Raw genomic sequence first — 24,259 nt, forward strand, 5'->3', positions numbered from 1 at the left:
GGGGGGAATCTCTCCCAAAAGGTAGGGGGGACAAGAGGCTGGAAAATTCGACAAGCAAAAAAAAAAAAAAAAAAAAGGTATCACCCCAAATTTAAGGTCACTTCGACGAAAATAAATTTGACAGGCAGAAAAAAAGGGTCATCATCCCCAAAATAAGGTCACCTCGTCCTAAAATACATGTTATATATAAAATTTGAATGATGTATTTCTTATAGTAGGGGGACATTTGATATTGTGTCCCCCCTACTATATTGAGTGGGGGGGGGAGGGGGCACGTCCCTCCTGGGATTTCCGTCCATGGAAGAACGTGATTATCAAACGAGAATATGGGGAGGATTAGACGATGTAAGAAAGGAATTCAAGAAGAAACGGTTTTTGGTAAGATGTGCTCAATAAGCACTGACAGTTTTGACGAAATGTGCTAAGAGGTCTAATTAACAAGCCCTAAAAGTGTGAAAGAGTTTAAAGTACAGTTAATAATTATCAAAGAAATCACTTTACATAGATAGGCATTTTCAGGTTAAGCTTATGAAACATGGGAAGAAACATCATCGCACAACGCGAAGTTATGAAGCTCCAAAGTTAGAGTGACCCTTTCCCCTTTCTCTTGTGACATGTACGCACTGTAGTTCGTCTCGTCGATGGGAGATATCCTTGGGAGGGCAAGGTGGAAGTATTCAAAGATGGTTCCTGGGGAACCGTGTGCGACAATAACTGGGACATGGATGATGCCAATGTGGTCTGCAGAAGTCTAGGACTAGGTGAGGCTGTTGAGGTATCCACCTTCAAGGATTGCTGTTTCCAGGACTACCAGGATGTTGACGAGGGATTGAATGACATTTTCTTGGACGAAGTAGAGTGTCTTGGAAACGAATCTATCCTGCTTGATTGTCCTCATTCTGGTTTTGGAGTTTACAACTGCAACCACACACAGGATGCAACAGTAAAATGCGAAACTGGGAGTAAGCATATTTTTTTAAGTTAAGTTAATGACTAGTTATCAATGCAACATCGACCTTTCTTATTTGGAATATACATGTATACCCTTTATACTTCTTTGTCCTGTATGGCTCAACCCATGTTCTTAATGTCAAACTTAATTTAGTCGTTGCCAAAATGTGTTATTCATCGGTAATTACTCTTACCATAAGCCTGTCCTTTATATGGTGTTCCACACGGCAGTGTCTTGGCACACTCTTGCTAATCTTTTTAAAATATAAATGACTTTAACTGGTTGGTTATATAGGATCCTGCGTTTAATCCGTAATTATCAATGATGTTACAGTTCGCCTAGTTGGTGGAAGCAACAACCTTGAGGGTCGGGTTGAAGTGTTCTACGATGGTTCCTGGGGTACGGTTTGCAGTCACCACTTCGATATCATCGATGCTCACGTAGTCTGCAAGAGTCTCGGTCACACCTTCGCACTGAGTGCGTCATCGTACGCAGACTTCGGGCAGGGAAAAGGCGATATCGTCTTGGATGGTCTCCACTGCACCGGTGGCGAATCGAATATTTACGAATGCGAAAGTGATGATACGAATTTCTTCAAATGCTTTCATCAAATGGACGCGGGAGTCACTTGTTCACCAGAAGGTAAAAATACTGAATTGGTGTTTGAAAGCTAATTACTGAACCTGACATGTACTTTTTCAAAAATATTGTCCATCCTTAGATATGTGTTATTTGGCTCTATTGAACATGATGAATATTAATATCAAGATTCTCAATATCAATCGTTTTCACCATTATTAAAAGTCAATCGCATAGAATACATTACTCTGCTAGCTAATTATGTAAAGAGGTGGGTTTTTTTTTTGGGGGGGGAGATGGCACATACTCCCGCAACATTTGTTTAAACGGGGAATCCACACATTATAAGCCAGAACTAAATCTTGACCCGAATCCGTATCATTGCCATCATCCTAATCCTCACTCCATTATCAACCAAAATCCCATCACATCAATATTTCAAACTTACAAACCTTACCATAGTCGTCAGAGAAATTAGAATAAGAGCAATTGTTACAAGAGTAGGCCTATATGTCATGTTACAGAAGGGGCTACTCATAGATTTAGAGTTGTTTCCAGTAAAAAAAAATGCAAAAATTGGAAGAGTAAGTTTGAATGTTAAAGATAATAATAACAAACCGACATCCAACATAGAGAGTGGCCCTGGTCAAATTGGGAAGAGCAGAAGAGAATATAATTTTAGATTATTATAGCTTTATATTGCCAACACAGATTACGCCGTCTTCCTCGTCAACGGGAGCACGTATCTAGAGGGTCGGGTGACGGTTGCTTATCAAGGCTACCTAGGTACTGTCTGCGACACCTCTTGGGATCTAAAGAATGCTAATGTCATCTGTAAAAGTCTAGGTTTCGGACACGCCGTGAGCATCAATGACTTTGGTCCAGGGATCGGAGACATCATCCTCGACGACATTCATTGTGTTGGCAACGAGAGTAGCATTTTCAATTGTTCTCATGGCGGGCTTGGGGTTCATAACTGTAATCATTCCCAAGACGCTGGAGTAACATGTTTCGGAGGTAACATGTCGATTCGCTATTTATACCGAATAATTCACAGAATAAAACACTTGACAATAAGATTACATTTCACATTGCGATATCAGAATGAATAAAATATTTCATTTGCGATGGCAGAATCAAGATAGACAGAATTTTGTTCCTTCATTAAAAAGTGTAAATGTTTCATAACTAGAATGTCTCTTAAGCAGGGGCGTCGATCCATTTTTCAGATTGGGGGGGGGCAAAATCATGAATCAACGTTCCAAGGCACTCGATGACACAAAACAAACAAACTCGCCCACACATACACAGGCACGCACAAACACCCTCACACACACACATATGTATATATATTATATATATGTGTGTGTGTATATGTGTGTATAAATATATATGACTCATGAGATACAGACACGTATCTCACCAACAAATTAATGCGAGCGCGAAGCGCAAGCTGAAATTTTGTAGTATACTGATCTTAAAACTAGAAAAGGGTAGGCCTACTTATTTAAGACTGTTTGTAGTAACTCATGAGGAGACACCGATAATGCGAGTGCCGAGAGCAAACAGAAATTTCTTTTTATTCTGACCTAAAAGCTTGATATTATGAGCATTTTTGTCACCAATGGTTAAAATTGGTATATAAATTAGAACTGAAAAATCACCTATTTAATCATGAAAAGTATGGGTTTTTGCTACAGAAATGATGCCAGCGCGAAGCGCGAGCTAAAAACTTTGATATTCCAATCTGAAAAGCGGACATTTTGAGCACGATTTGAAATATAGAACGAGTTTTGTATCTCAATCTTGCTTGCTGAACATTACAATCTTATTTTATTTTTTGCACATCCGGAATTATTGGGGGGGGGGGCAAAACGATATGTTTGCCCCCCAATATTTCCAATGGTGGGGCGATCGCCCCCCCCCCCTGCCCCCCCCAGGATCGACGCCTCTGCTCTTAAGGGCAAGACATTTTCCGATCGAAAGTTGAACTATTCAGTGCTTTACTTTCCTTTCTTATTGAAAAAAACCCCAACCATAATTTGTTTGTTATTATCTGCTTTTACCATGTTTACAGAGGATGTCTGTATTACTGGACTGTGTGAGACTAACATATTTCCAAAAGGTAAGATGAGAAATTAGACGACGAAAGCAATTTTTATTTCTGAAATATATCGACCAACTAAATTAATTTCAGAAATGTGGAAATAATGGTTATATTGACACTTACACAGTGACGAGTATTTGATATGTCGCTTTAAATCGACCAAGAGATAATTTAGGAATTTGTTTATGAGTGATTTCGACGCACAAGTGATATAAGCTTCTGAAATCCTTTTTATCTGATTGGCTGCTGAGAGCTAAACTAATCATTTACAATTATTTTCAATGTACACAATCTGCATAGTAATAATATGCATACAAGTATTTGCAATCATCTGTTGAATCTTTCAAACACAGGCACCGGTAAATGTATTCCAGTAGTTCAAAACTGCTTCGTCGACGGTACTTGGGGTAAGATATTTTTAATCTTATTCTTGTCTTTCAATCCTTGGGTTGTGGGCTCAAATCCTATTCCACATGCGTGCTGATTCAATCCGAGGGCCTGTTGCATAAAACTTGTAGCCAGAGAAAACTCAGGTTAAATTGAAGAACTGAGGTAAGTCCGACTTCTACCATTGACTTTAACACAGGAGAAATTCTCAGGTTAGAACAACCCAAGTTCTCTTAGGTAAAACTTTTATGCAACATGCCCCAGGTGATGCATATGGGAATCCGGAATAAATAGGTTAATCTTCTATTTGTATGCCTGATGTAGTTATCAATACCTTAGCTGACTGTTAATTTCAAGATCAGAAATACATTCCTGAAATTTAACGTTTATTTTTGGCTCTAATGACAACGTTCGCCCCACTGGACTGATCAGTCCATTCATGGCGATACCAACATGGTCCAGTATGACATGGTATGACAAATGTGTATATACTTCTACGAGTTTTCACCTTACATGTTATTAGATTGAATGTCGTAGCTAGCCCTGCATAAGTTATTTATTGATTCTCGTTTAATCTATAGGACTATTTTGCATACCCCAAAGACCATCGGTGCATAAATCTGCTGCAATAGAATGCATGTGAGTAAATGATAAAAATAATACAACTGACAACGTACTTTGTAGATCGAATGTAGCTATTTAGTTTATAGCGTATAATACATGTATATTGATTTCCTGTCACTCTTCAGTCCCATCTTTGATGCAATAGATTTATTTAATCAATTCGATACTCTGACACTTTTGTGGGAATGCGCATTAATGGGAAAACAATACAGTGTTACAGTTTATGCAGATGATACCTTCTTAATTCAGCACAGGATTTGAAGTGCACCCTTACAACTTTGGATGAAATTACGAATATATCAAACCTTAGAATTATTATAGTAACAACTTTGATGATACGGATTGGCAGGAAATGAAGCTTCCATGTTACGTGATTAAACATGTTAAAGATTTACAGTAGAATCATCACACACAGTTTGATCACAATTATCAAAATAAAGTTAATTATTGACTTCCTAGGAAATTTAAACATTATGAAATCATCTTTAATACCAATGTTGAATTTCCTGAATTTATTTTTTTCCGAAACCAATATTTGAAATAATGTATGATGTTTGACGATGCTTGTAGGAATTTAAATGGCAGGAAAACCTGATAAAATAAGTAGGAAACAACTGTATAGTTATAGAGGGGTTAAATTTACTTATATTTGTATGCACTCCACGTCAATAAAAACTTCGTGGATTAGAAAATGGATATAAATAAACTTTCTTCAATATCATGGCCTGTACAATGCTATCCGAAATTGTTTAATAAAGAATGTCATACCAATTCCAGGGCCATGAGATATACATGTACTACTCCAGAAACATTGCGTTTAAAACTTGATCTGTTGATACTTGAATAAAAATGGTTTTGCTAATATTTTCCATTCTCCTTTGAATTATAATTTGAAAGAATGTTAACATCTCACATAATAATAGTTATAATAATAATAATAATAATGATAACAAAAATGTTTGACAATGCTACGTGTTTTTTTATTTTCAAGTTATTATTCCCAAATACTGTCACTAATCATATTACTGGAAGCTGTAATCATGACGTTTTTAAAGGAGAATGAAACCTTCGGAACAAGATAGCTTGTGTGAAAAAAAAAATCAAAGAAACATATCAATGAAAGTTTGAGAAAAATCAGACAAATAATGAGAAAGATATGAGCATTTGAATATTGCGATCACTAATGCTATGAAGATCCTCATATTGACAATGCGACAAAGATGTGTGATGTCACTTGTGAACAACAGTACTCTCCCCATTACTTTTAGTATATATTTCACTTAAAATGCCTCCCTTATTATATTTATCAGTAGATCATGTATTCTTTTTATAGGAGGGCATGTAATACATATTTTTAAAGAATACATCATGAATTTTAAAGAGTTTGTACCACCATAAGAAAAAGCAAGAGACATTTTGGGGGTATTTTATAGTCCATCAAGTGGAAAGTTGTTTACGTGTGACATCACACATCCTTGTCGCATTTCCAATGGGAGGATGTCCATAGCATTTGTGACTGCAGTATTCAAATGCTCATAACTTTCCCAATTATTGTCCCATTTTTCTCAAACTTTCTTTGTTCTTATTCTTTGATATTTCTGTTTTGACAGAAGCCTACTTGTTCCAGAGCTTTCATTCCCCTTTAAGTTCAAAGATACTAACTATATTTCGATGCAATTGCCTTTCTCGCAGGGGGCTCGAAGACTACAAGTCCGAAAACATGACGAGACAAATCATTTTAGATCGTCAAAGGAATGTCAAAAATTTGTAAGATCTGGATTATATTATTAAAAAAAATTATTATAGTATATTCATTTCGGTATAAATCCCAAGGTGTGTGCTACTTTTCCAAGTTTAATTAAGATATATTGTTTATATAAATGTTAATGCTCTAAAACAGTTTGTTCTATGATGAAAATGGAAAAAGTTGACTTTAAGTGGATAGATTTGGTGATTTGTAATGAAAATCTACATATGATTTGTCAAGTTTGATCGGGTGCCCGATCCAAAAGGTATCGTATCTTTTTTTTTACCAAACCAATCCCCAGCATGGAATGGAATCAAGTTTCAGAATATAATTATGTCTCTAGTTTTCTGATTATATGCTGGATAAGTGATCATATGGACATTTTAAAGGTAAAAAAAACTTACCTAGAAACTGTGATTGCTAGATATCTAATACAAACGAAATCCCATTTTCACAAGTGATAGACCGCCGACAAATTATAGCCACTACACTTTAGAAAGATTGGCAAGCTAGATAATATCCGAATGATGTAATTCACATTAATGATCCTTCACTAAAGCTTCAGGTGGGTTTTTAAAAACAATACAAGTTATATATTCCTGGGATTATCATTTTCTAAGAAAAATATCGTAAAGTCTACATGTTGTTCATTTGACGTGAACATAATAATTATGTTAATATTGCTTTAATGTGAAGTATAGTTTACTTGTGTATCGATAAGCCCATGATATGATTTATGCAATCAACTTAGTAATAATAATTACCTAACTTTTAAGCTATTATCTCGGTTTGAGGTAACCAGATGTTTACCATGTCTAACATTATATTCTCTACTTTGAAGGTATTTGAATAAAACGTTTATTGAAGTGCTACCCGCTGGTGCATTTTATGGAATGAAGAATCTCGAATGGCTGTGAGTATTGAGTATTTTTATTCCTATTTTGTTGTTTCATTCAAAGAGAACACTGCGCATATATTCTATTCAATATGTCAATGATAGTGCATAATAATTCATGGAAGATTATGGCACAGTGACACCTGTGAAACATACGTCAGATCGACCAAAGTGATGATAACGTTATTTCCCTTGACATATAATCGGTCGTTTTATAGCTTGTTCCGTTGGCGTGACTGTATTTGTGGGAATACAACCGTGTTGTTGTTCTGCTCTGTGGCGCCTTGAACATCTTATCAAGATGGAAATCTCATGTATTATTTTATTATTATTAAACCTAACTCCTCCCTAATACTGGTACTTTGTAAACACATTAAATATAGATTACTGAAATGTTTTGTGTAAACTTGTGATAATTACGTACACAAGCAATAATCTTCTTAAGAGGATATCGGATAAGTGATAGTAATACTTTTCTACAGCTGAAAAATTAAACATTGTATTTCTGTTTTCCACAGCTACCCATTATTTCTATTTGAAAAATATGTATTATAAATCATCTTTAATTTTTTTTATGTTTTGAATTTTTTTATAAGTTTGACATTTGAACTTTACTTAAGTTCAGTGACTCCTGTGCCATTCTGCAATTTCTTTAAAATCTTACTGCATTCAAGAAGTGATCTTTTCTGTACAGTAGCGTTTTATAAAATGAAGTTCGTTTTTACTTTCATTGATCTGATAGCCATATTACAATTCCTTAAAAAACCTATTGTATTCAAGAGTGTTTTTTTGTAATTTTTAGTGGATTTAAAGAAAAAAGGAACCCATGTTGCTTTCACTGAATTGTCTCTCATTTTTGCAATTTATTTTAAAACTAATTGGATAAAAGGCTTAACATTGTTTGATAAAATAAATCGTTTTGAACAAAATTGAAAAAAGCTTTTGCATTCCCTTTTTTCCCCTGAAGGAAACCATTTTACATGTTTTAAATTTTTACTCATAGAGACCTGAATGATAACAATATAACGACGATTTTTCCTGATACCTTTTCCGGACTGAGCAACCTTTTGTATCTGTAAGTATGAAATTTCAATTAAATTATTTCAAAGATTTGATTAAATATTTTATATTCCTGACTAGGCTGATGCTGATTGAATACAAAATAATTTAACGAATTGGTCTAGGTCTAGATGTATACATACTCCCAATATGGTAATTTTTTCCATTTAGGTAACTTTATTTTTGTTTCAATAACACAACAAAAAAAAAACAACCCCAAAAAATGATGGAAAAGAAACCTTAACAGTTTCATGCAACGAGAACATCTGGTAATTGTTAATCCAACAAAGTTATATTGGCGTAGATCGGAAAATAGAAATATTTGCCGAGTTAAGGTGTATACAAATTTACAAATTCATACTTTATAGAAGATGAACTTGTTTGTATATTGCATATTGTATTGTGAATTATGAGGATAATAATGGTCACTTAAGTGATAGATAACCCGATAAGCGTTTGATAGATGCGGATTGTCTTATACTTTGATTACAGATACATTACAAACAACAACATTTCTTCCATTCCCGATGGAACCTTTTCTGAGTTGGACAACTTGGTTTGGTTGTAAGTGAAACAGATATTTATTTTATTCCTCACGGCAACCACCTTTGTGTTTAAAGTAGGAAGTTGAGCATGGCATCTCTTGCTGAAAATTAAAATACAAATAAAAATGTATACAAACATTGATAGTTACAATTGATATTACCTAGGTAGCCTACCTTCACCCGACCCTCAAGATATGTGCTCCCGTTGACTAGGAAGACGGCGTAATCTGTATTGGCAAATCAACTTTTAGATCCTTACTTGTTCTTAATTTGATCAAATAGATATGGGAAATACCTCAACAATATCGATGAAAAGATTTTTCTAATCACATGATATCTTTGCTGTTACCGAGAACCAAATTGTTCTACACACAGTGTCCTTACAGTGCTATTCATAGATGTATTATAATGGTTTACTCATCGAGAAATCCTCAGGGCAATTTATTGTTTTTCAAATGGAAATTTTCCAGGAAAACTAATTTTACATTAATAAATCTTAAAGAAAAACACCTAGCGAGCGACTATTAAATATATATTGGCGCTCAATTTTTTTCGTGAATGTAATAGTCAATATGAAGATATTGAGATGACAGTATTTCAATTGTTGGATTTGTTATTCTTTTGCAAATATAAAAACAGGATAATTTCTTTCATTGTGTAATATAGCATAGCATTCCACTTTGTTTTATTTTTGCGTCGAATCTGATATATTTTACAGAGAACTAAACGGGGCAGGAATAACGAGTGTATCAACAAATTCTTTTGAGGGACTTCACAACCTGCAACATTTGTAAGTGAAAAAACATGATTCCATGAACACGATGAAGGTGAAAAATATTGGTTTACAGCATTAGCTTATTGGCGCTTTTTCTTGTTTAAAGATGCACTTTTGTGCATTCACAGATTTGTAAGACTTATAAAAATCATTGTTCTTAGACCCAAGATGGTAGGTCAAAACTCTGATGATTTTTAATACCGGACTTTCCCTCTTTATCCAGAGTTAGTATATACGTGTATATTGCTTTCTCTCTTAATTTTTCCCAAATGTGTGTTATTTGTAAACTTGCTGATCTGTAAATCAGTCCAAAAAGCTGGAGTGGACTACACATTGCACTTTGATTAATATGTATTTCTCCTATTTTTTTTCTTGGATAATCTTGACCCCGATATTTCGATCTACCCGCCCGTCACCCATCTTTAACCTAAACACGCATTGCGGGTATGGGTAACAATGCATTAAGCTAAGGGTTACCAAACTGTATACATTTCATATAGCATGGAAAAGGATGTGATCATTCCTAAATCGGATGCATAATGATAATCTGTGTTTTTAAAAATGTCTTTATATTTATTTTTAAATCTGTTTGTTTGATTTATAGGAACTTGGATGGAAACCTGATTGAAACCATACCAACAGACATCTTCATAAAAACATACAGTTTGAATTACTTGTGAGTATATTTGGGCATAAGGAATACATAAATTGACGCACGTGAAGATGGAATGTAGTTATTATTTCAATATCTAGTGTAACGGTACGTAAATGATTACTTTTTTTCTTACCAATTAGTTAATTTTTTTTATATCATTTTACCTTTTCGGTTATTCAATACGATATGTGTGTGCAACCAAATAAGAAATTATCATGTACAAATACCCAAAACATTGATTATTCATTTACTCCATGAATGAGAAAAAAATGTCTTCTTTGACAAAATACATAAAATGGGGAACAAAGTAAGACAAGTATCTAATTCATCGTTGTCTACATTGCTAGATATCTACAGGAAAATCGAATAAGATGGATTCCAGATGACACATTCAGTAACTTATTCCTTCTTTTCTATCTGTAAGTATGTCAAGAATATCATATATTAAATCACACTTTTCCTTCACTTTATAGGGCGTTGCAAAATAACTTAAACGCTCAATTGAGACGCCATTCATGTAATTCACTATTTGATGTTGTATTATTGAAATGCATGTAAATACCTACATGCATCTTTCTTTCCTTTTCTTTAACTTTACATTTTACTGGATTTATGCTCATATTCTCACCATGTGTCTTGTTTCTGTTTTACTGTTTATATTATGCGAATATTTTAGTAGGAGGATGCACTCTACAAGCTTTCTGAGCAGCCTCCTACATTTCAAACCTGTTTGAATAGTTGTCTTGATTATTGTAATATACATTTTCCTTGTTCTATCGATTATGCATGAAGTTCCTTTTCAATTCTGACAAAAAAAATCATTTTTAGATTTTAACGTTAGCCGATATTTTTGGAAAACGGTAATATAAATATTGATTTTCTGATGATGTCATTGTCCCCATTTTACTGATCCTTATTTTATTGTAAATCATCATTAGTACATATGTGTGTGTAAAACATAACTCCTTTGAAACAAAACAAGTTTCAAGAACAATTTTCCGAACTAAATCAGTTGTCAGCCACACTTTTACATTATTTTGTAGAGCACACATTGAATAAAAATGATACAATTGAAAACAAAGGAATATCTATGTGGATATGATATCATGAGCTCGTTCGCTGGATGCGGACATGCATTCAAGCGTTTCACGAAAATAATGCAAAACTTTGAAATGTCATATCTTTCTTATTCCTCGTCCGATTTTGATTTTATTTTATCCTATTCGTTAAATTTACATAATTTTCTTTATGCATGCAAGTCAAGAGTTATTATCAAACGTTCTAGTCAAAGTCGACTAGAACAAATTGATTTCTTACTAGAAAATATGGGAATAAATGGCTATACATATATTACACCCAGCGAACATGTATTCTGACTAGTTTGTTTTCAAATAACGACTGGCAGTCATAGGACTGCTGTTTCTCATCACAAGATATTTCTTAAGGTAAAGACATTACACCGAGGAAACCTATAGATTATCTCATTTTTAGCAAACAATATTTCATTCTCTTTCGATTCATTTAATGTAATTTATATAAATTTGATTACCGTTTTTTGTTACTTTCATCAACAGTGATCTCCATGACAATCTGCTTGAGGTTATTACTGATAGAACCTTGTATGGATTATCTTTCCTTTTTTACTTGTAAGTGTTCTTTAAATTGATAACAAAGATGAATTTTAGTACATTTCTTTACATGTTTTCGCATCTAACTTGTATACATGAATGCATATCAATATTCATATATATATATATCTTTCATTTTTGTCCTGATATAACAGCTCATAATTAATTTCTTATTTATAATGCGTTACAGAGATCTTTCTTATAACAACATCGAAGTCATATCACGGGCTGCATTCTCTGATCTGTTTGCATTGGATCTACTGTAAGTAGACAAATATTTAACATATATTTAACCGCAGGAAAAGTTAGTTTTTTCAGTTTCACGTTAGACAAACGGTAAGACTCACAAACATTAAAAGCAGGCTGACCACCTTGTTTAAAATACTTTCAGTGATTGAATGCAGTATGTGTATTGTTGTTCTTTGGAATGAATAAGTTTGAATTAACATAAAAAAATACAAAATTTATGTATATGTAGATATATTCTTGACAGAAATTTCAGGGTCTGTTGCACCACTAATTATCAACCCGCGACAATTTGTGAAAAAAACTGACACCACAATTGTCCCCCCTTCCCAAATTTTCGCCTCGCGACAATTTGTGCTGCACGTGCCGGTCTCAATTTTTGAGCATATTGTACCGATTTGTGTCGGCAAAAAGAAACCTAGAACCACACATTTTCGCCCATTACACAATTGTCTTCAACCACCAGTCTGGTGTGTGTGTAGTGTATGCGCGTCTTGTCTTGGTGTGTGTCGTTTTTTGTGATAAGTGTGTGTTTGTGTGTGTGTGTGAGGGTGTTCGTGTGCGTGGGTGTGTGTATTATCATAATTGTTATTATTTCATTAATAATTTTTCTTAATTTAATCTACTTATTTATCATTATTATTTCATTTATTTATTATTATTATTTTTTTTTTTTGGGGGGGGTTTCCACTTGGTCTAGCAGTAGCAGTTGTTCAAACTCTCTGATCGTCTAACACCATATGAGCTAAACCCATTTTCTCGAGTAACAAGTTTGGTCTAACTTCCACTCGGTCTAATGTATAGGACTTGGTCGAATTCTTGCTTGGTCTCATGACCACTCGGCATAATTGCCAAATCGTCGAATAGCCAAGTGGTCTAATCGTCTTTTCGTCTAAATCCCAAATAAGTATTTCCAGTCTGTTACAGGAATTGACTAATTGGTGTTAGACCAATTAGATACTAGACCAAAAAGAAATTAGACCAAACGGAAATGAGACGGAATGGAAATAGGCAAAATGACAATTAGACCATGAGGTAAACTAAGTTGTAGACGAAGTGGTATTAGACCATGTATAGGATGAGGCTAAACGGCCATTAGTCAAATTGGGTTTAGACCAACTGGCAATCTCCCTTTGGGGAGGCTAATATAGAGAACATCAGCAGATCCCGTGGAAAATTCGGTTTTTATCCACTCGGCCTAATAACATTTGGACTAGTCCTCGGTTTGTCTACTAACATATGGGCTTAACCCATTTGGTCTGCTAATAATTCAAAAATTTGGTGTAATATATACTTGGTCTCATTCTCTTTTGGTCTTATGACCAATTCGTCTAATAGCCAAATGGTCTAATTGCATTTTCGTGTAATGCCCAAATGAATATTTACCAGTTTTTTACTGAGAGCGACCAAGTGGTGATAGGTCAAATGGACAATAAACGGAGTGGTCATTGGATGAAATGTGAATAGGCGAAGTGCTACATAGATCAAAAGGTAATTAGACCGACTGGTTAGAGACAAAATGGAATCAGACTATGTGATATGAGATGGAAAAGACATTAGTCAAAGTGGGTTTAGGCCAAATGGCAATTTATGAAAAAAATATTGGAACCGTCTCTGCGGTGGAATCGAAAACTATCGTATTCGTGAAGGCAAAAACTATTGGAGACGTTTCTGAGACAGATTTTGAGACTATTTTGAGACGATTTTGAGATTCCCAAGACTAATGAAATGTCATGGGGCCTCAGAAGACGTCTTTGCGACAAGTTTTAAAATCGTCTCAAAACCGTTTAAAAGTGGTCCAAAATCCGTCTCAAACGTGAGATACCATCATCAGTTTCACTCACAGTGTTACTAATTAACACACATACATACACCCTCACAACATACACAGTTTCTTACGAACTCTGCATTACCCTTTGTGTGTGTGTTCATGGAGAAAAGTAAATTAAGTGTTAGGTGAAATGGGGCGACAATGTGTGGTGTCCCCTCCTCCATAAATTGTCTTAGGCGACACTTCGTGCAGGGGTGACAATTTGTGGTGTCAGTTTTTGCACAAATTGTCGCTCACTTGTCAGTGGTGACAATTTGGGGTGCAACAGGGTCGCTGCTTTTGAGTTGAAATGTCGTCAAACATGACTGTCGTTAAACCGGGCGTAGAGGCTCTTGATCATAGCGCTGTGTTTGACCGTAGACTCTTCTTGTTCTCGTAGATCAATGTTGTGACCTTGGAATTGCGTACCTCTCGAATAGAGATACTAAATTCCCCATAATTTATTTAATTAATGTCTCACAAATGTTCATACATGTTTTCATGCAGCCTACAGGACATGGTTTGAGCAGAATTCATTCGCCATTGCAATCACCATTACTCCCTTTAAATTAATTTAAAAAAGAACATTGTTCATCTTTTTTTCACAGCGATTTGAAGAACAACAGGATCAAGATATTACCAGAGATCATTTTTAAAGATTTACACAACCTATTTTATTTGTAAGTTAACATGTAATTTTCTAATGTGTTCAGATTAAATAAGATCTATCAGAATTCTCTCATACCTTATTATGATTTCAGATTTTGAATATCCTGACTTTATTATATAGTTTCCGAAGTTACAATTCCTCCACACTCCAGTACTTTTCAAATAGCAACATAGAAGCGATGATACTCGATTTCTTTACTTCCTTTTCATCTCATGATGATATTCCTTAGTCTTTAAAAAAGACAACTTAACATGAAATAAATTGAAAGCAGATAATTAAATAATTTAATTACACTCTAAATTTAGACCAGTAAATGTCAGTTTTAGAGATGAAATCAATTATAGGTCTACATGGAAATTATACTATCCTACCATTTCGTTGTTTTTTTTGCTTACAAGATGACCAGAATACTAAATGACCAGTAGCAAAAATATTGTACTGTATAAAATTATCTTCATATTGATATGATTTCCATTCTTCATATATACCTCTTGTCAGATACCTGCAAGATAATAATATTGACGTTATTCCGGAAGGAGCTTTTTCTGAAATGAAGACATTGAGAGTCCTGTAAGTTTTCTTAAAAAGTTAATATTTATGATAAAATTCTTTAAAAATTTGAAAGGCCATACAAAAATAATGATGGATTCGATCACAATAGAAATCACATCCTATTCTATATTTCACAAATTCTATCTCGTCTTTACTGATAAAAATGTATATGTTGCTTTAGTTTGGCCAAAGTCTATCATAATGATTGCAGTTGTTGTATTTTGATCTTTTCCTCATCGTAACAAGTATTTTAACACGAACACCTCTAGAGGAGGCGAGTCGATCTCTTTCTTAATTTTGTCAGCATCCTTGGATGTTCTTTTTCGGAAGATAGGGAGTTGCAAGAAAGATGAAAGGTGATAAATTAAGCATATTATACTATTATTCTTTGTATATTTAAAAGTTATAATTCTATTGGCCTTTAATGAAAAAAGTTGACCTTTTGTAACGACGTATTGTAAACATTAAAAATAATTAATGTTGTCTCGCCAATTCTTCTTGCTGATACCTTATTGTACACCACGATGATATACGTGTTTGTTGTTTATTTTGTTTCAGATTGTTGCAAAATAACAACATTACTGAAATACCAGATAAAGCATTCATCAACCTGTCTCGCCTTACAACTTTGTAAGTGTGCCCATCTAATTTGTATGAGAAGTGTGAGGATGAATGTTTGTGTAACGTAAGCACTGGGGAGTGTTGATTCGGTGTAGGTCCAATTGAAATAACTTTTTTAGGTGTATAGTTGTTTTCTTTGCTTTTTTAAACTTCTGTTTGTATGATAAAAAATGACTCCAACACACACATCAATAATAGTTCTAGATTGTAATATCGTTCTTTCAACGCCCTCTTTTACATCTCATATTCTGGAACAATATTTTGTTGCTTAATTTCGAAAACTTACCCTTTTTATCATATTTTTTATTCCAGGAATATATCATCCAATTCAATCACATATTTGCAAAATGGTGCGTTTCTGGGACAGGAAAACTTGGAATATTTGTAAGTGCCTTTCTATCTAAGCAGAATAACATTTCTTACTGTAAAAATGCACTAAATGCCATGAATCACTGTTCTTATTAAAGTAAAGATGCAACGTGTATTGACAAGTAGACTGTTTTCCAAATACTATACTCGATAGCGACCATCAATATCATAATGGTATAGTACACGAAATGAAACACTTCCTAAATATAATTTCTGTTTAAAATATGAAGTGATAATAATAACATTAATATGATAAAAAGCGTGATCACTAAGGAGATGACGATGCTAATGACAAGATTTGTGATGATGATGAAAGCAAAACAAACTACAACAATGAAACTGATGAAAATAACAATGTAAAGAGGAGACTGGATGAATGGTGCTGCCAAATGTAAACATCTCGGTTTTATTTCGACATGTTTATTTGCACAGAGACTTGGGATACAACAAGATCAAGAGTATCGAAGCTGAATCATTTGCAAATCTGAGTAACCTACTCTATCTGTGAGTATTGTTCTTGTTTTTATCTTTAATTATCAATTCAAACAAAATGTGTATCAACACCAAAAGCGAGTTGCATATTTTTTTGCCAGAGTTTCTCGATGTGTTAAGTGTCAATGGCATAACTGTATTGCCAGAGTTTTGTTTATTTGCCAGAGTTTTCTATGGCAAAAGTTTTTTATGCAATAGGACCCAGTGGGGAAAATCATACAAATGACATACGTAGTATATTTTTTACTCTTAGAAATCGAGAGCATACTTCTTAAAAGTACACTATGAACTTACATGATATTTTGATTTTACAACAAATTTTCCGATCTCATGATATTCTTAATCCCTTATTGCCATCATTAGTACCAATGTGTGAACATGTTTGAAAAAAGTAATCGGAAGGAATTTCATATAAACATAAAGTAAACTATATTTTGTTAAGCTAACAAGATTAACATGAAATGTGAATTATGAATTAATATATATATTTTTCAGCATGAAATGTTGTTTGATATAAAATATGAAAAGTAGATCAATACCACTCTATTGTATTCTGTTTTCTTCAGATTTCTACTGGATCTTGATTTAGACACAATTTCCTACGAAATCATGAACGATCTAACTGGACTCAAAGCTCTGTAAGTTTTCGTGTAGGAGACATGGAATATTCATTTGTATACAATTTGTTAAAGTGGTAATTGTTTGTTAAAAGTTGCGATATTTTGATATTTTTTTTAAATTATTGATATGTAATTAAAATTACACGATTGATAGGATTTTGACACTGTTCCTTGTGTGTATCGAGATTTCTTTGCCACACCGACACCGTGGGTCATTGAATTGAATACATTTTATTGTGCGTTTAAGAAATCGTTTTCACATTGAGTTAAAATGATTGTACATGAAAACATAGACGAAATGATACAGAAAATACACATTCCTGTGGGAGTACAAATATAATGTAGTAGGCAATTTGTTACCATTGAGAATCAGTCTAAATTAAGGCTGGAAATAAAATGGGCAAGTGAGGTAGGCAAATGAACAGTATGGGAAATCAGAAAAGGAAGCAACTACAAAAGCATTGGTCATGATGAGAATATATTCAAGTTCAAATATTTTGTTCCCATGGGTATCTGATTTTTGACTAAGATTTTTGTTGAAGCATCACATTTTGGGGTATGTTCTTTCGAGGTCTGAGTATTCTATTTTTTTATGATACCTGGGTTTGTTATTTATTCTTTAGCTTTGAGTAACTTGGAATCTAAGAAATATATATTAGATTGTATCCACTTACATTACAATAAAAATAATAATAGTAATAATTCAATTATCTATGTAGACTTGAAGTGCTTATTAGCAATGGGATAGAGCAATATTATACAGAAGAGTAGAAATTAAATGATAAACCCAAACAATAAATGTTTACCATGTTAGGCTAAAAAATATACAATACAAACGTATTCAAGATAGTTAACTTCCACGGTTCCATTCCCTGCCTATCTACAAGCAACGTCTATGAAAGGAATAATTATTTTTCCCCAAAAGCTGAGAAAGACCACTTGAGAAATACATATCTACAGATTCTTGTTTGACATTGGTACAGGCATAATATGAATCATCCACTTAAGCTGACATTTAATCGATTCTGGTTTCCTATTGTTTATCTACTTCTGACAGGTCTACATCTGACAACCGCCTCTGTTGTCTTCTCAGTCATTCTGAAAACGTCACCTGTGCCAGGACTTCTCCACCCAGTCCCCTGGACACCTGCGGAAGCTTGTACCCAAGTACCGTCCTGCGATTTGCCGGTTGGATCATCGGCCTCTCTTCTCTATGTGGCAATGTGTTCGTCTTATTTCTGCGCGCCACCCAGAAACAGCGCAAGACTGTCCAGAACATCCTCACAATGAACCTAGCCGTCGCAGACTCCCTGATGGGGGTTTATATGATCATTATAACATCTGCTGATGTTTATTTCAATAGACTATATTTCCTAAGTGCCCCGCTCTGGAGAGAATCCTTCCCTTGTAAATTATCCTCATTTCTTGCATTTTTCTCGAGCGAACTGTCCGTGTTCACACTGACCCTAATCACCCTGGATAGGTACATCAACATTGTTTATCCCTTTGGTAAATTCAAGATGACTACCAAAGCTGCCAGCTTCGCCGTCGTATTCATATGGTTCTTCACTCTCTTGTTTAGCTCGGTTCCATTCCTTGTCGGATATAACGTACCCGGGTTCTATGGACTATCCGATGTCTGCATCGGTTTACCGCTACATGTAGAACTCGGAGAGACTGGCAGACTGGACATTGTCTGGGACGAGGCGCTGACTTCCGAATACATTGTAAAGTACGTGGTTACCGATTACGACAGCAGGAATGTCTGGGTATTCTCAATCGTAACCTTCATCGGTTTGAACATGGCACTTTTCCTGATCATCCTCATTTGCTACGTCGTGATGTTTGTGACCGTCAAACGCTCGTCGGAGTCCATCCGGAACTCGACGAACAGAAATCGCGAAATCCAGATCGCCCGAAAGATGGCGTTTATTGTTGGGACTGACTTCGCTTGTTGGATGCCCATCATAGTTTTGGGTATCTTGACGCAAACCGGACTCGTCGTTCTCCCGACCTCCTTATATGCTTGGACTGTAATTTTCATCATCCCAATCAACTCCTCTATCAATCCAGTCCTGTATACCTTCATTAACTACCTTGAAGGTAATAAAACTAAACTGAAAACCCATGATTCTCTTCAGACCCGTTCTACTCGGTTAAGCAAGGATGGAAATGGGTTGCATTTGAGTCGCTTAGGATCAAACAGCTCAAATGTAAATTAATTGGCATTGTAGAATACAAGAGTAGCAATGTATGTGGAAGAAAGGGATGAACTCGGAGAGAAAATACAAGTAAGCTACTAAACCTTACATTTGAATTGTAAAAATATCGACTAATTACCAATGAAAATTTGTGTTAAAGCAAATACCTAATTATTAGGAAATATATAAAAAAAATGAAATATTTGCGAAATTTTTAATAAAATCAATCATGATTAGAAATTCTAAAAATAGCGTACATGAAAGTGTAATAGTTAACCGCTTGTTTGGGATCTATTTTTCATAATAGGTGTGCACAAATTACATGGTTTACAGATGGCCAAGTCAGTGCTGATAATTTACCTTAACCGGATTTTCTTTTTTTTAATTAATTCCATAAGATTTGTCATCTTTTTACTTACAATTGGCGTAAAATGTACAACAAGGTCAGTAGGTCACAACTAAGTCACTAACTAGTTGAATTCAAAAGGGATGGAGACATATCCCCACTTTTCGGATCGGAGGAGGGACTGTACCATCATCACCCCACACTTTTCAAGACATAAACGTTATTTGCTTAAATCATCTAAATGATAATTTCTACTGTTAGTAGAAATTCCTACGTTTGGAATAAATGAAAAGGATACACTCGCTGCATCATGAAAGAATGAATGAATTCATTAAGGAATTGTACGATGACATTTACTTTAAAGTATGGTCGTATATTTCATCATACAAAAACCATATCATTTGTTAAATACACTGGAGTGAATGAGGGGGGGATATTTGTGGAATTAGGGGATAATTAGTAAAGAATTATGCCTACCCCAAGAAAACATTTTAATTCTATTATTTAAAGGAATTGTTCCAATCGACAATTCGGCATCATAATGACACATTCGTATAGAATTCAAATGCATATGTATTGCAAGTATGATGTTAAAATTAATACTTATTTATTTTCGAGATAAAGATAAGATGTGACTTGGGTTTCATTTTCTTTGTCTTTGATGAATGTGATGCACAAAAACTTGACATGTAGAACTGTAAATGGATAAGGTAGTGGTATGGTTTACGTAAAATGATTTCTGCTATTTTCTGATTCTGAGACATGCAGGGAATATTGATTAATCGCCAGAAAAGATTAAGTATCCTAAACTGATAATATAATCTTCGTTTTACATCAGCTGATCTGGCTGTAATTTATATTACTGAAATGTCTTTGTGAATCTTCGTTTGTATATCAGCATATGAAATTATTTGTTTGTAATGATGTCGTAAATTACTTTGTATATATTTGCAACAGAATTAGTCTATATTTGCATGCCCATTGATTGCACGGCGTAATTATAAAGGCATTTATTGTTAGTATCTATCTTGACTAAGACGTTATTTTTATTGAGTGAGCGACATGATTTATACATGTAGCTAATAGTACCATGATTTATGTAATAAGATAATTGTTGCATGTATTTTCCATTTTAAAATGATCATGAAACATTTCTTTTATAGTAGTATTACTATTTTTTAATGTTATTCAATTCAATTTCAATTTCTTTCATTCAAAATTAAAAACAATTACAAGGTAAAAATATATATGCAATAAAATAGAATGTGGAGACAGCTAGGAAGAACATTGAAGTCTTATAAAATGCTGCCACCAATAATACAAACAATTAAAACCAAGTAATATACAAACAAATGTGAGAATTCGTGATTTAAATCAACTTAAAATGAACAGACATGACCGATGGATTTTTCGCAATTGCAACGGGGGCGGATTCTAGAACATAGTAAATGCATTGAAAATGCCCATCACAATGACAGCTGATAGGTCTTCGTCGAATACTGGTGAACCGGGAGAGGTGATCGCCCGAGATTCGGAAAATTTGAAAACATGTCGTTTTTCCAGAGTCACGGACGAAGCTGCTGTTTTATTCATCAATTTTCGACCAAGACCGTTTTGTCATGTAACATAGTCCGCATCTATGAAACGTGGGAGAGACGTTTACATACAACCGGGGTGGACTCGAACTTACGATTTTTTCAACCCCTTTTTAAAGTTTCTTTCACTTTTTACTTTTCTCTTCTTAGTTGCAATATTTTGGAGGTGCACAGCCCCCATCTGTACTTCGGTATCGTATGGTCTATGTGTGTGAATGACTAATGCATGTGAGTGTGTATTGGGGAGGTATCAAAAGTCCACATTTCCATAAAAACATGAAAACAGTTTCAACATAGGCATTTATCAAATCAGCAAATATAACGTATACACAAAGGATAAAAAAGGACAAAGAATATAAGAAATGTTGCGGGTCAAAAGAAGTTATAAAAAATAAACAGATTAACCTTATTATTAGTAAATTAAAGTGGGAGAAAATACAGTAACATATAAGATAATAAGTAAAATAGAGAGAGAGAAAAACAAACATAAAAATAAGAAACACACTAGAACAAGCCAGTATGTAATTGAATTGAATTTAAACAGATCTTAAAGAGGTGGGATTTAAGTTTGTATTTGAATGTATTAAGTGATTTGCTCTGTTTAATTTTATAGGGTAGATTTATATTCCAAAGTATGTGACCTTTGGATTTAACTATTGTACGTGAAAAATGTTATATATTGATAATGATGTCATACATGATGTTGTACCATGACTCACTGTTTCTTACTATTGTAGCTGCGCAGGCGCAATGTGGAATAAACTTGCTTTGGAACCATATACCAAGAGTATCAGACGTGTGCTTATTTGTGTGTCTTAATTACTAATTACTGAAGATTAATTAGAAGGACAAAAAAGAAGTACGACCATAATAGACCCGAGTATCATATTTATTTCTAACGTTATTTCTAATGTATAAGTATCATAAGTGAGTAAAAAGGTTTAAGGTAAACATATTTTTTAGTGATGTTGGTAAAAGATTTTTATAATAGCAAAACAGATATCCCTAAATTATATTCATCCAAACATAATATATAGGAAGGGTATTTGGACTTATTAAGAAAAGGGGTTTAGCATAATCAAAATGGGGAATTTTACTTATAATTCTTACCAGTCTTTTCTGTAGTTTAAGTGTTGTTTCTAAAAGATTTATTGCACGGTCCCAAAGTTATGCAACAATAGTCTGAATGTGGTAAAATAATAGTATCATAATGTGTTGATAAAATGTTTTTATGTACATATACATTAAGCCTATTTATAACTCCTACATTTTTTGATATGCTATTAAGAACGTGATTAACATGAGTTGCATATTTCATGTATTCATCTAAATATATTCCAAAGAATTTGTTTGAGATCGTAATATTATTTCATTACTTACGATTACATTTCGATTACGAAAAATCATGAAGGCTGTTTTTTGTACATTTAATATGAATTTATTACTGCCAAACCAGGCATTTAATTTATTTAGACCACTCGATGGGTGTAGATTTGTGGGTTTTTATCCACAAGTGGAGTACGTCTCGGATAAAAAAAAATCATCATATTTAGTGCTTATTTTATTCATGACACTGCAATTTAAATCTTTCTATTGATAAAGTTCGCTTCTTAAAAAAAAGATGGAAATTCGGAGGAAATTGATTGGTTAGCCCACATGATTGTTTGCAATGCGCTTAAAATCCCCACCTGGCATTTGCAATGTGTCTTTGACGGAGCTCTCTCCACTTCTAATATCTGTCGAAGTACTCCACGTTACCAGGTTGTGCAAGCTGTCATATATTTAGAATAAATATGCTTCATTGATTGACAATAAAAAATGAAAAACTACAACACGGGGTGCTGTAAAACCACAGTGGAAGAATGAATTAATTATGACAACAGATGTATCTACTTTTACCTGGCAGTTTTCAATTTGATTAAAGACAACCGAACCATTCAGATGGACTGATGGCAAGTGCGTTCGATTTATACTTTCCACAACCAGCCCGACAGTAAACTATTTGCTACCTCTGCGATATACATGCAGCTTTTTCGGCATTTTTGTGAAAGCCTACTGAAATTATCGCCATAATGAAACTGACATTATACTTGAGGATCTTTCTTGTGATAGTTTTAAAAATCAGCTCTTTTTGCCAGGGTGACGTCCCTGAAAGTAATTTACAGAGTGAGTTTTGTTCTGCCAACGATGGTAAGTACAACATGAAAAATGATACAACGAAAGTAAGTTCCAATGCTGAAATCTTGCTACCTTTATTAATGACCAACATCATTCAAAAGAGCAGTAGATTATACGTTTTGAATTGCAAATTCTATCAATACATGCGATTTCTATTATGGATTTGTTTTTCGGAGTTTACGGTATTACATACCTAACGTTCCTACATATATGACATTAGATTAACGTGTAAATTTTTCATAGGACCATATCTTCACATTATTTTGTATTGTACACATGTATATGCACCTTCAATGCAGAGAAGAATATTTCGGTTGATATTTTTGCACAGCTTCTTTGAAAACCAGCCATTGGCTGATCGAATACAATTTTACCGTGTTTAAATCAAATAAATCAACATTTAAAGCATGAAATTGAATGTACTTCCTACACTGTAAAAAACCCCTGATTTTACAGAAAAATAAAAGAAGATTTTGCAGAAAGCAATACCAGAATCATTCTTTAAATTCATGAAACAGGAATTTTTCTGCAATTTAACAGAACAGGTCTGTTAGAAAAAGGGGAAAAGAGTGTTTTATTTAAGGAAATTTGTAAGATTACACACAC

The 24,259-nt window shown here is 34.0% G+C and overlaps 2 protein-coding genes and 1 long non-coding RNA gene across 3 annotated transcripts; all 3 read left to right on the forward strand.

Moving 5' to 3' along the window:
- Positions 1–326: 326 nt before the first annotated feature.
- Positions 327–3,673, forward strand: LOC121406944 (deleted in malignant brain tumors 1 protein-like). The gene is made up of 5 exons (XM_041597818.1): positions 327–378; positions 630–962; positions 1,286–1,594; positions 2,243–2,548; positions 3,609–3,673. Exons 1-5 carry the CDS (start codon positions 327–329, stop codon positions 3,671–3,673), a joined length of 1,065 nt encoding a protein of 354 aa, XP_041453752.1.
- Positions 3,674–7,237: 3,564 nt separating this feature from the next.
- Positions 7,238–9,675, forward strand: LOC121409669. Its single transcript, XR_005969193.1, has 4 exons — positions 7,238–7,309; positions 8,295–8,366; positions 8,843–8,914; positions 9,614–9,675. It is a non-coding gene; the product is annotated as an uncharacterized LOC121409669 (long non-coding RNA).
- A 605-nt stretch (positions 9,676–10,280) lies between these two features.
- LOC121408914 (G-protein coupled receptor GRL101-like) lies at positions 10,281–21,066 on the forward strand. The gene is made up of 11 exons (XM_041600632.1): positions 10,281–10,346; positions 10,673–10,744; positions 11,900–11,971; positions 12,144–12,215; positions 14,618–14,689; positions 15,178–15,249; positions 15,790–15,861; positions 16,165–16,236; positions 16,654–16,725; positions 17,280–17,351; positions 18,391–21,066. The coding sequence occupies exons 6-11, from the start codon at positions 15,230–15,232 to the stop codon at positions 19,553–19,555; spliced, it is 1,473 nt and encodes a 490-aa protein (XP_041456566.1). The 5' UTR covers positions 10,281–10,346; positions 10,673–10,744; positions 11,900–11,971; positions 12,144–12,215; positions 14,618–14,689; positions 15,178–15,229; the 3' UTR covers positions 19,556–21,066.
- Positions 21,067–24,259: the final 3,193 nt, after the last annotated feature.

Source organism: Lytechinus variegatus, chromosome 2 (genome assembly GCF_018143015.1).
Source record: "Lytechinus variegatus isolate NC3 chromosome 2, Lvar_3.0, whole genome shotgun sequence".
NCBI lineage: Eukaryota > Metazoa > Echinodermata > Echinoidea > Temnopleuroida > Toxopneustidae > Lytechinus > Lytechinus variegatus.

Coding starts and splice junctions, on each gene's coding strand:
- LOC121406944 (XM_041597818.1), top strand. CDS start 327: ATGGGGAGGATTAGACGATGTAAGAAAGGAATTCAAGAAGAAACGGTT. Junction 963..1,285: donor AGTAAAATGCGAAACTGGGA/GTAAGCATATTT, acceptor ATGATGTTACAG/TTCGCCTAGTTGGTGGAAGC. Junction 1,595..2,242: donor AGTCACTTGTTCACCAGAAG/GTAAAAATACTG, acceptor TTGCCAACACAG/ATTACGCCGTCTTCCTCGTC.
- LOC121408914 (XM_041600632.1), top strand. CDS start 15,230: ATGAAGACATTGAGAGTCCT. Junction 15,250..15,789: donor ATGAAGACATTGAGAGTCCT/GTAAGTTTTCTT, acceptor ATTTTGTTTCAG/ATTGTTGCAAAATAACAACA. Junction 16,726..17,279: donor CTGAGTAACCTACTCTATCT/GTGAGTATTGTT, acceptor TGTTTTCTTCAG/ATTTCTACTGGATCTTGATT.